Source organism: Plectrocnemia conspersa, unplaced genomic scaffold (assembly GCF_051122295.1).
Source record: "Plectrocnemia conspersa isolate PC_06_02 unplaced genomic scaffold, ASM5112229v1 ptg000009l, whole genome shotgun sequence".
Taxonomy (NCBI): domain Eukaryota; kingdom Metazoa; phylum Arthropoda; class Insecta; order Trichoptera; family Polycentropodidae; genus Plectrocnemia; species Plectrocnemia conspersa.
The window spans coordinates 15,766,661-15,779,729 of NW_028277173.1; the positions used below are offsets into that span (position 1 = coordinate 15,766,661).

At 29.3% G+C, this 13,069-nt stretch overlaps 1 protein-coding gene across 2 annotated transcripts; it reads left to right on the plus strand.

Moving 5' to 3' along the window:
* Positions 1-3,878: 3,878 nt before the first annotated feature.
* LOC148232045 (lysosomal acid glucosylceramidase-like) lies at positions 3,879-9,974 on the plus strand. Of its 2 annotated transcripts, none has more exons than XM_088193357.1 (12): positions 3,879-3,943; positions 7,263-7,396; positions 7,455-7,569; positions 7,637-7,766; positions 7,850-8,006; positions 8,082-8,242; positions 8,303-8,423; positions 8,489-8,602; positions 8,942-9,086; positions 9,161-9,240; positions 9,316-9,593; positions 9,665-9,974. In XM_088193357.1, exons 1-12 carry the CDS (start codon positions 3,895-3,897, stop codon positions 9,762-9,764), a joined length of 1,584 nt encoding a protein of 527 aa, XP_088049483.1. In that variant the 5' UTR covers positions 3,879-3,894; the 3' UTR covers positions 9,765-9,974. The 2 variants fall into 2 exon arrangements, with proteins under 2 accessions (XP_088049483.1, XP_088049482.1); XM_088193356.1 differs by lacking the exon at positions 3,879-3,943 and adding an exon at positions 6,157-7,191.
* The last annotated feature ends 3,095 nt before the right edge of the window (positions 9,975-13,069 follow it).

The following is a 13,069-nucleotide window of genomic DNA, read 5'->3' on the forward strand; positions in this document are numbered from 1 at the left end:
TTATTTATTAATTATTTTTTTACTTATAAATTTAAATTAAATTAAGATCATCGTGATCAAACAGGTTACCCGAATTTTGTATATTGAAATAATACATTGTATTATTATAATAGACAAAAAGAATACATAGAAAGAAGCAAAGAAAAAAAATCATAACATTTAAATGATATGATATGAACCGGACCAGCTCCTCGTAGCTGACATTAAACATATCGACGTGCAATGCCAGCATATTAAAGAGCCGGAAGGCGACAGCCACAGACGAGTCGGCAAGTGCGGATGTCTTAGCCCTAATGCACATCAAAAGAAGACGCCGAGAGAAGAGAAAAGCCGAGCATTTTGAAAGATTTATCACAGACGTCGTGTATGTGTAAAGAGAACCTCCACTTGCACTCAAAAGTGATTCCGAGATTTTTAGTGGAAGTTTCTCTAGCTAAAATGTTCCCACCGAGATCGTAGGAATATACTGATGGCGAACGGGATCGAGAAAATGACACAGTAGTGCACTTTCAGTGCAAAAGTTCATCAGTAAGTTTAAGGTCAATATTTTTCTGGTCTTGCTTCAATAATGTCAGATTGGTAAGATGTTTAAAAAATGTTTACCTTTCTTTTTCTTAAATTGTCTAAAGTGCATCTAGTATAGGAATAACGGATTTTATACTTATCTTTTGAAAAGAGTTCATCTCAGGCATCAGGATCAAACGCACTTCTGTCATTTTCTTGCTGTTTCTGGATTATTTTTATCTTTCATCGCTTGCTCATATCGTGATTGATATGAGCATGTAAATATGAATCGAATTTCGCTACTAAATCTAAAAGAATGCCTCCACCCTTGAATTTTAAGGCCCTAGGCTTCATCCTAGTTAGCTCATAGGTAAATCCGGCCCTTTACGTGTTGCATTAACGTATTGCGTACGTAATCGATCGTCAGCACGTCGCTGTTAAGTTTCTTCAGCGATTTCACTGATACGTATTGGAGTAGCATATAATCGTCCTTAACAAATACAAGTTGAAAATAGAACATTTGACATAAATGTCAGCCAGTATGACATATGCAAACGTCACGTCGCTACTGTTCACCGTCTGGGTGGAGTTCTTTTAACAGACAAACAGATGTATTTTTTGTTTTATAGTATAGATATGTCTATCTGTTTAAATAGAAAAAAAGACTAAAAGATATTTTTCGGTATATAACCAGTAAATTTCAGTGAATCGTTGTAGGTTGCATCTAATTTATTCAAGAAATATTCATTATTTTTACAGATACTTTCATGTAGCTACCTAAACGTTGAGATTTTCTACTTAGTGATTTTTTCTGAATGAGCCAATTATTAGATTTTGTTTTCAAAGTCAACATAACTCGATTACAGTCAAAAGTTTTTAACTATTTTTAAAATATTAGTAACTTTAGTTTTGATGCTGAGCTATTAGACCATCCAGTTCTTTATCAATAATTCAATCGGTGTTTTCAAATAGATGCAATAAAAGCACACACAATTTCAACTGAAATATATACATATATGTTTTAAAAAATATTAGTGTTCATATTTAATTAAACATTTATTCACAATAGCACCGTCATTTTTTGCTTTCGCTAAATCAAATGCTATTTTGTACCAAGCGGCAATGCTAAATTTACAAAAAAATAATGTTTTAATATTTCCCAATGTATTATTGTATTATTTTATTATTATTGCTTAGAAATATACAAGTCCAAAGGTTGAGTAAATGAAAATCGTTGTCAGTTAATCTGTATATAAATTAAAAGCTGGCCTTATTTTTTAACATATTAAAGTCATCTATTGAAAATTTCAGATGATATGATATCAAATACGCTCTAATGATTAAAGTCTAATCCTTTATAGAACATTATATTTTTATATTGAATGATATGACTGTAAAAATGTACATTGACGACATAGCCGTCCAAATTAGTTCTTGCGATTTTAATCTTCATAGATTCTTAAACATAATAGCAAACTTTTCAACGAAAAATTGAAAAATAAAACAACTTGGAATTAAAATTAAAAAAATATTTAATAAACTAAAACAAAACATGCACACTTTTACACAATATTTTCACTAATATTATTGACTAATATCAAGGAAAACGAACATTTTTGATCTATATTCTTATATATAATTGTTCTAAGCCGCTTCCGCGTCCGGACGCGCTCCCTTCAAAGTTGAAACGCCCTAAGTTCAATTTGTTACTCAGCAAATCGTATCGCTCTGTATGAATACACGTAAACAAATGAAATATATTTAATTATAATTAATAAAAATAAAAATTGAGTTTACTCGATTGATTTCGGAGCCCCGGATATTGAATTATTTTGTTTTTAATCGGAGGCTCCATATAGTGTCGACCAATATAAAATCAGCATTTAAATATAAAACATGATGACTGGTAGCAATGTAACAGTTGTATATTAAAATCATTTTCACTAATTTTTTATGTGCGTTTTTCGATTTGACTAAATATAGATATTTGGATTGAAAATTAACTAGGTACGTTTTAACTATAAAAATAAAGTTTATATATACTGCGTGTAAAGATTAAAAGTATTCATTGATATTGGTTATTAAAACTTACCTGAATTCAAAAATGTATTTTACCTGGATTTCATTTAGTAGTGATTGATTGAAGAGCGCCCGCTAAAACATCAGTTTCGCTGGCTGTTCGCTCTACAGTAAGGGGCATTTGCAAATATGGCACTAATGTTAAAACACAGAAGTGCAAAAATGGTTGTTTGCATTATAAAATAGCATGTTTTTTTGGTCTGGTTGCCAAATAATGCATTCGACTCACTTTTAATAGGAAATGTCTAAAAAATATTTCACAGATACCTGTACATAAAAGAATATAAATATTATATATTTTTATTTTCCGAAAAATTACGACAAGGTATACTAGAATATGATTCTCTCGAGTCGCATAGAGTATTGTTTGAAATACAGCATGCAATACCAAGAGTAAAAGTACTCCGGATGTTCCCACCTGCTCCTTATGGTCGAGCATACCAACGGCTCATTAGTGACCATATTTAGTTTTGTGCTAATGAATTGCTCCACCTCCGTTCTCGATCTAAACCGTCACATTCGACGACTGCGGCCAGGTTCCTGTTCACGATTAGAGTTGATGGTCTCCCGGTATGATTATATATGCTGGAGACGGAGCAAGAAGCTCGTTAAATTCCTATTTCATGAAGTATCACTGCATTCTACAGCTATATAGCGACTTAAAGTGGACAATATTATAAACGTCGTCATTAACACAAGGAATAAATCACTATTAAATTCTAGTTTATAAATACGCAGATACGATGTACTTTACTTCAATAAGGTGGTTTAGTTTTGAACTTAAACGGAATACCTGTATTTTAATTTTAAAACGGCTGATTTAAAATGAAAGTAATATGAGTTACACTGTAGGAAAAAATAATTATTAAATTCTATATGCAACCCTTAACATTTTTTGTCAGGCGATGCAGTCCAGAAGATCCAAATGGTTGGACTGCTTTAGAGGCATAAATTCAAGTTTCTGTAGCTCCAGGTCACTAGTTAAGTTAATAGACATTGGAATCTATATTTATTATGTATTTTACTATTTAATTATTGTAAAAAAAAATGTATTTTTTATTAATTTATCTGCTAATAAATATTACTTTTAATTATATTAAATATTATTTTTCTTAAAATGAATTTGTGGATTAAGACGATAAAGAAACAAGGACCTAACCCAGAAGCTCTTCATTAGTTCTATTATGAGTCGATTTTATTATGTTAACCTAGTTTACATTTTATGATCTGTAATTGTTGACACAACTGAAAAACGATACATAATTGCGCTGTTAATTTTGGTTAACGTTAGTATATATAAAAAAATTATGTATGACAGTCTTATTAAAAAACACTGAAGCAAAAACATTATACTTACAAGGTAACAGATGATTGTATAATATTTATATAGACGAAGTGAAATTACATTAATTGAAGGAAATATTACTACATATTTTTTGCCTTATAATATATGAATTTTATATTCCATAGATTACCAAATCCAATTGTTTTTTATTTGATGCATAAATTATTATTGTGAGTTTTTTATAACTTTTGGAAAAAAATATTAAAATTAATAAACGGGCAAAAGAATAAAATTTAGACTTTATAATGTAAAATAATATACAAAAAATAAGAGACACTGCAATTTTTTTAAATACATTACGATTACAATTACATTACTCTACAATATCACAATAACAATTACACCAATTCTGACTAATGTTTTTGAATTATAGTATAATTCATTTCAAGACTAGGTGAGAATCGTGATCTATAAACATCACTGCTATTGTAATGCATTTTATTGTCTCCCTATACTATACCGGAATCTTATAATATTGTTTTTTTATCTATCTGAATATATAATATTGTGTACATTAAAAAATCCTTAAAATTCACACCTCCAATTATAACAGGCCTGCAAAAAGCTACTTTTTGAAAATTGTTTTAGTTATGTTAACTTTTATGCAATTTTCAGTGCTGATTATAAAAATAACATTCACTTTTTTCTATCACGTGAGGTTATTTCACAAAAAGATAATAAAAGATTAAAAAAAAGTACACATTATGCAATTTTAAGATACTTGATACCAGAAATTCACAAATATAAAAACTAAAATCATTAAGAAAGTTTCAAATAGATACAAAAAAAACGTACAAGTCCTTATAGCAAAAAACTTCTTTTTCCGCTTTTCTTTCTGTAAACTTGCAATGTTTTTGATTCCAGTCTGTAATGTATTTCTGATTGGCCATACTTTCTGAATATAATGCTGCTCTCTGGTTTGATTAGAAGAAATTCCAAAAAAATCATAAATTAAGTTTTATTTAGTGCAATATCTAACGAAAACGGAACATTAATGTTACTTAAATGTCGGTACTTGAATCCAAAGGCAGACTAAAATATTTAAAATGTTCTTCTATGATGCGATCAAAAATTTATTTTGCAATATCTTCAATGCGTTTAACGCAAGTAGAATCAGAGAGTTGCATTTTTTTATTTCCGATAATATTTGGACTCATTAATAAAACATTTATTCACAATCTCTGCATCGGTAAATGGCTTTTTATGTGTACCGAGTATGTAAAATAATATTATGATGTTATTGTCACCTACATTTTGTAATATCGCCATTGATATAATGTTTTGTTATAGCTGCAATGACTTTTTAAAGAACGGTAACTTTTCACATTTTAAAGGCCCGCAAGAATAAGTGATTTGATAAAATATTTTTTTTATATATAAGTTTCACGTCAAAACAAGCAAGTTGCCAAACCAGGTTTATTTGGCACAATCAAATATTATTCTAACTAATTATTGCCTTGAAACACTATTTTCGTCGGATAATTTTCGTTTCTGTTTTGAAGACAATCCTGCCAATGTGGGTATTTAATTTATAGTTTAAAAATGGTTTTGAAATAACACACACAATACAATCACAGATTAGACGTGTTCACTTGCTTACACTTGAAATTATGAGAAACAAAGCCGTCACCCTATTAGGCGTTGTAGCGCCAATTAATTGTTCCAGTGCAACTCAAAGTTTTGAACAATTCCAGATAATTGAAAATATGTAAACGATTATGAGTTTTAGGTCGCATAAAAATTCGGTGAGCTCCTGTCTAGGGAATCATTGCAACTGTAGAGACCACAGATTAACGGTCACATTTTGCTCTGGAAGCGAGGAATAAAATATTTTCACATGTCTAATCAACCCTTCGCTGTCGCGCGGATGTACTAATCAAGCATGACCAAAAAATAAGGGAGCTTTCTGGAACAGCTTTTAATACGTCACGGATTATTTTATAATAAATTCCGGGATGAAGAATATTGCACCTTGCAAGGGAGACGATATCGTGAGAAAACTTAAAATTGTAATTCGTTAACTTGTTTTAAAAAATAATCAATGTGTCTCACCGGTAAGTCGCTGGCGTTTAAATGGTTAAGGAGAGGGGTCCTGATTGGCGCCCAAAATAAGAGCTGCATGTATAAAGTAAGCCTTCCTTGGAGGCTTTCTGGTCAGTCAGGATTCTGCGTCACTGTACTCCTGAAGATGATATGGCGCGTTTTTGTGTTCTCAGCGGTGGCACAACCAGTGTTCTTTTAAATAAAAATGTATATAATGTAATTTCTTGATTACAATAGTGTTCTAATAGAAAATCTTAAAACCATTTATAGAAAAAGAGAGCAAAATGTGAGAATGGACATCGAATAAAACAAGTCTTGTCAGAAAGAAGGGAAATCATCAAACAATTTATAACAATGCCGTTGTAATGTCATATTTTGCCACTGTTGTTACGATCTTTAACATCGAAAATTTAGTTTTTGTTTATGTTGACGTTTAATACGAATTCTAGTAAAATAGTAACTATGTGCCCAATGCGCCAGATTATGAATGCGTCTAATGCAGCCTCTAGTATAAATAAAAATATGCAAAAAAAAATTATTATATTATACATGTATACGTTGAAAATACAAAATGCAATAAGTATATGTACATGACTAACATAATAATGACCATTGGACTAGTGGCGACTTAAAAAATAAATATTCCAATTAAAATAAAATGGTAATATATTCTCAATATTATTAAAAAAATATAATAAAAGCATATCAATGGTTGTGCAAGTATATTAGTTTCTTATAAATTATTATTTAATATATACTTTTTTCCAAAAATTCATGCTTTATGGGAATGAAAACGAAACTACATATAAGAAACGAGCAAATTATCGAAATATTGGAAATATGCATACAAACACAGAGGTGGTTTTGAAAGAAAATCTTTTATGTTGAAGCCGAATGAACTATAGCCGAATACACAAACGTAACGAAATAAAAAAAGCATTTGATATTCAATTATATCTTACAGTGAAAAACATAATGGGCGTTAGATATTAGTATAAAATCAGAAACTGGTAGTATTTATCTTGCTACAGTCAAACAATATGGAAGTGTTAATATCAGACCAAATATTATACTTATAATATACTGTCAGTGTAAATATATGTTATTCGAATATACTTACACCCATTATTAATTATTATCAAGTATTTAAAAAATCAAAAAAATGTATAATTTTGCTATTTGGGTATTTTGTATTTTATTTTCGAGTTATACATCCACCGGTAAATATAAAAATTTAAGCAAATTATATAACACTAACATAAAATCTAATTATTTATATTTTTTATATAAGCTGATAAACCGTGCATAGAAAGACGATATAATCATACCTCGTTTGTGTGTGTTTGCAATTCGACATACTGCGACGAAATTGATGAAATAAAACCTCTTCCCAGAGGACAATACATAACATATTCATCATCAGCGGTTCGTTAGTCAAATTTTTCAATTATATGTACATTTATAACACCGATATACAATTTAGGTCGGATTGAGATTTCATAAGAATATAGGTTTCATTAGTGATACTTCTCCCACATCGCTAAATAGACAGAGTGATTTTAATGTTTTATTAGCATTTATTTTTTCAGGAAGAATTGGTAAGTAATATTAAAAACATATATAAACATATTTGTATAAAATATATTTACATCTTTATTATTATAGGAAGGGTTATCATGAAAGTTAATCGAAGCCAAACATTTCAAAAAATAATTGGATTTGGAGGTTCTTTAACTGATTCTGCTGGTTTTCTTATGAATAAACTTAGTAATGGCTCAAGGGAAAACTTAATGAGGTGTATATGTTTTTCATTAAATATTGCAGTTATAATTTTATTACATACTAACCAATTGTTTTTTTCCATCATGGTATTTTAAGATCATATTTTAGTACTACTGGATTGGAATATAATATTATTAGAACGCCAATTGGGGGAACAGATTATTCGCTTCGCCCTTACACATACAACATGTACCCGAAAGACGATATGAAATTAAGTAATTTTTCACTGCAAGAGGAAGATCATAAATATAAGGTTACACAATAAAGATAAACCAATTAATAATTTATTATATAATCCATATACTTATATTATTATTGTGCTTTTAAGATTCCATTACTTCATAAAGCTAAAAGTTTATCAAAAAAAGACATATTACTCATTGCTACTGCTTGGTCTCCACCACCATGGATGAAGACGAATAATCAATTTGTAGGAGTGTCCCGATTAAAGAAAAAATATTTTCAAACATGGGCGAACTTTCATCTAAGGTATGATTTATTTTAGTAATGTTTTGCACTTGAACGAACGTTGACAAAATTTAATTTCAGATTTTTAGAAGAATATGATAAACAAGGAATTAAATATTGGGGATTAACTCCTGGAAACGAGCCAACGAATGGAGTTTATGGATATGACGTTAATTCATTAGGATGGGGAATGAAAGAATATGTAATTTTTGATACAAATGACATTATTATTATACTTGCAATGATATTAACATTATATTTTTAAAGGTTAATTGGTTAGGTAACTATTTTGGACCAACTATTAGAAATTCTAAATTTTTTGATACAAAGTTTTTAGTACTGGACGAAAATAAGTACTACTTGCCATGGGCAGTCGATATGGTGAGTATAATATATAGTATATATATTGAAATTTCCCTTTTTAGTTTTATTTGCCTAATCGTTTTGGAGCTTTTTATGTTAAGTCTCTCTTTGCTAAATTTTTCTGCTCTTCTCGCTGAAATAGACATTCTCATAATCTCATTTAGATATTAAATATATTCCTTAGATTGCGTGGAATTATATTTTTTCAATTAATAATTTAGTGGTGCGTTGTTGTATCCATATTTCTTTAACATTTATTTTCAAAATTACATTAATAATTTGGTGCAAGCTTTGGGTTTAGATAAAAAATAGGATATAAGCTGTATATTGTGTTAAAGCACGTTTTTCTTTATATAGATATCAAAAGACGAAAATGCATCCAAGTATTTTGATGGAATTGCTACCCATTTTTACTATGACCATTTAGTACCACCAGTAATAACGGATCACACTCGCGATTCTTATCCTGATAAGTTTATCATCGTGACTGAGGCTTGTTATGGTATTCTTATTTTATAAAAATATTTACAAATATATATGTGTAATGTTGATTCTCATACTTCTTATTTTACTCAGGTGTCGATTTTTGGATGGACAAAGGCGTCGATTTAGGTTCATGGGCTAAAGCTGAATGGTACATCGAAAATATTTTACTGGTTGAGTCACTATTAATTATTATATATGTATATTTTAACATTAATCTATAATACTAAACAATAATGTAATTACAGAACTTAAACCATTGGTACTCTGGTTGGGTGGATTGGAATTTATGTTTGGACGCAGAAGGGGGTCCTTCGTGGACAACAAATCGCGTAGATTCCAGCATCATTATTGATGCAGAAAATGACGAATTTTTAAAACAACCAACGTTTTATGCACTTGGACATATAAGCAAATTTATCCCTAGTGATTCTGTAAGAGTGGATATCAAATTAATTGATGGAGATATTTACAATGTCGGATTTTTACGACCTGACGGAGGAATGGTTATAGTGTTTTACAATCCGTTAGTATTATATTTTAAAATAAGAATATATTTATAATTTGGTTTGCTTTAATATCTTCTTTGATTTTCAGATTTGTACACGCAAGGCACATTGTTATAAACGAGGAAGGACTGGGTTATATCGAATTTGACATCACTGGTCGCTCGTTTCACACAGTATTATATTGGTAATGTTATTGTTGGGATTTCAAACTTGTTATAGAGTATCGGTATCACCGTATTTCTGCTATTTTTTCTATACTGGAATTCTGGCATTGATTCAATACGAATATTGGTATATCGGTATTACTATTGCATCTAGTTTAGACATAATATTTCTGTGATTTGTGTTATATGTCGTTATTTTTATTTTTACAATTGAAATAAAAAGAGTTATAACAATTATACTGTTTGTTTTCACGTAGATTTTTTTTTAAATTTTACCATCATGCACTACCTAAAATATTTATTATTGTTTACTGATACACAAACACTTATCTGAGTAAGAAAACATAGCTTTGTATGCATATGACATTGAGAAAAAAGCAAACAAGATGGGACTTTGTGGATAACTATCAAAATTAAATAAAAATGACTAATAGACGCTTTTTCATATATAAGAGAGCAAAAATATTGTTATTTAGCTTTAGCTGTTGAAACTAATTGTTGTTAAATTATTTTTATAAATAAATATTGTGTATAAAAAATAGTACAATGCATTTATGCTTTTTTACAATATATCGCTTGTACATTTGTAGCACTACTATTACGTAACCGGACTAATCAGAATATGGAAAAACAGAACATGTTAAATCAGAACTGTGACAAAATAGAACATGTAAAATCATAATTTTGACAAAACAGAACAATGGCAATTCAGAAGAAGTTAAAATCAGGGCTGTGGAGTCGGAGTCGGAGTTGGAGTCGTGGTGTTTTGGCCGGAGTTGGAGTCGGAGTCGGTGTCGTGAAAAATGAGCGACTCCGAGCATTTTTTAAATTATGAAATTTATGAATTTTTAATTGCGTAATAATGAATGTGTATAGCGTATGAATATTAAACGTGTAGATAAACACCAAAAATACCTGATAAAATTTAACTTTTTTGAGTCGGAGTCGGAGTCGAGTCGTGTTGTTGGTAAATATCGGAATTGGAGTCGTGTTTTTTTTTAACGACTCCACAGCCCTGGTTAAAATAGATTTATAATTAATTTTATATTGGTAACTAATTATTTGACGGGTAAATAAAAAAAGAACAAAAAAGTGATTATGTAAATAAATCAACTCATGGTTGAGAGCAATATATCATATAAGTTACAATCTAACTCGATTTAATTAAACACCTCAGTATTCATTCAAGCTATTAGAAATAGCTACGAAAATCAAATGTGAGGTAACCAATTAAAATTATAATAAATTAAAATCACTATCATCTCTTGACACAATAAAAAATTTAAAAAAGTGGATGAAGTAACGTTAGCGGTCCGTAATATGTTTAAAAACATTTAGAGAAATGAGGACGAACGGTTTTTCTGATATGTTGAAATATTTTCTAAATCCCAATTCTTTCAATGACGATGATAAAGATGTCACATTTCCGTTAGCATTGTTGAAAAACTATTATGAAAAAAAAATAAAAATCAATAAATTAACTTAATAAATCTAGCAATATACACTATAAAATTTTGAGTTACAGTTGGATTCTCCTCACCGAATCCTAGAACCTTCGGTATCCTTTTCATTTGAAAAAATAACGATGAAACAGTAGTTATACAATGCAATCACAAGTAGCTTGTTGACAGCTGAACCAAAAGTAAAAATTATCAAATCTCATATCTGTAATAAAAAAATTATATTGGTTAAGAATGATAGTTATCAAATCGAAGCATACAATTATCTTAAGCAGTATACAATTATATTATTACAATTACTTCAACAAGTGCAGAGGCTGAATCTTTTTTTAGCAATAAATTGTTTAGCTACCAAATTTAGATCAAAATTGAATAACAAAACTTCAGGCAAAATATACAAATTAAAATGTTTCTTCCCATTTAAAATTTAAATTATCAATTTTACATAATTATTTATTTTAATACAAGTTAAAAGTTTTTTTTACTTACTTAAATATTAAATATAGAAAATAACTTTTTCTTTAAATGCAATGGAAATTTTTAATAGAAATTAAGAAAGAAAAAAATTGTTTTATTAACTTGTCTTAACCTCTTTGAAATCACTAATGAATCCACTTAAAAATATTGTCAAGTTCGTTTTTAATTAAAATATCAGTTCAAAGTTGAGTTATGGAAACGTACACAATTTTTCGGTTTATCTAAGATTATTACAAAGTATTTTTTTTACACGACCTACGAATTTACGAAGCTAGAATCATATCCGAACGAAGAGGTTAGCATGCGTCAAAATAATGCCGCGTGACATTATCTTGGTCTTAGCGCGCAGTAATTCGACCATTACGTTTGGTTACTATTTACAATTTATAAATTAATTATGAAGTATTATAAATTTAATTAATAGTTATTAAGCAATTATACTATTATTTTTGTTTTACTAAAAATACTTTTAATTTAAAACATAGCAAATAAAAACACATATTTTAATATTATAATAATTAGACACAGTAACAGATATTATTAAGACATATTATCTTAAAAATATTTATTTCTAGACGATTTTATTTCTGCAATAAAAAACGAATTCATTTTTGGTACTTTTTATCAATAAAAGACAATTTTATAATTTAAAAAGAATAAATACGTTAATAACCTCAAACTGATATCATTCAATATAATAAATTAAATTTAACATCCTTTTGTGGGAGCCTAGATTTCGTTATGGGCAAAACTTGGCGGCTCTTGGGTAACACTGGCGTGACAGTTATTCTCTCGCATGGCAGCCCTCGGCCTGTTGGGCTCATGCTCCGTTCAAATGTAAACAAATTTAATCAGCAATAAAAACATTACTGCAGCGGCTCAATCTGTGTCTAATTGCCACCCGTCACCACCCCGTCGCCAAACTTTATACTATTTAGGAAAAAAAATAGGGGTGATAATCATAAAAAGCATGATTTAATATATTTGTGTATAGGTATAGATATTTTATAGCAAGCTACTCGCGAGTAGCTAATTTTTAACTTTTAAGCGCAGATAAACTTTTTTGGATATGTTTAATAAACTGCTTATTTATTAAAAAAACATCGAAATTGCTTTTACTGAATAGCGTAAAGTATAGAAATTTTATGTATAACTTTTTTATTGAGAGAAAATCGGCGGTTATTCTTCTTGACGCGCGACCTTGATTCGAGGAAAGGCAGTTTTATCGGACTAAAATACTATCGATAACACTAACAGATTGGTTAATCTCTTTACTTTCGTCTTACCCCCGTCTATACATTATGAAAGCTAGCGGTATAAAAGTAGGCTAAGCTTTGATAAAACTAAGAAAAAATTTTAAAGTTCAGGCTAAAATTAAAAACTTTAGGCTAA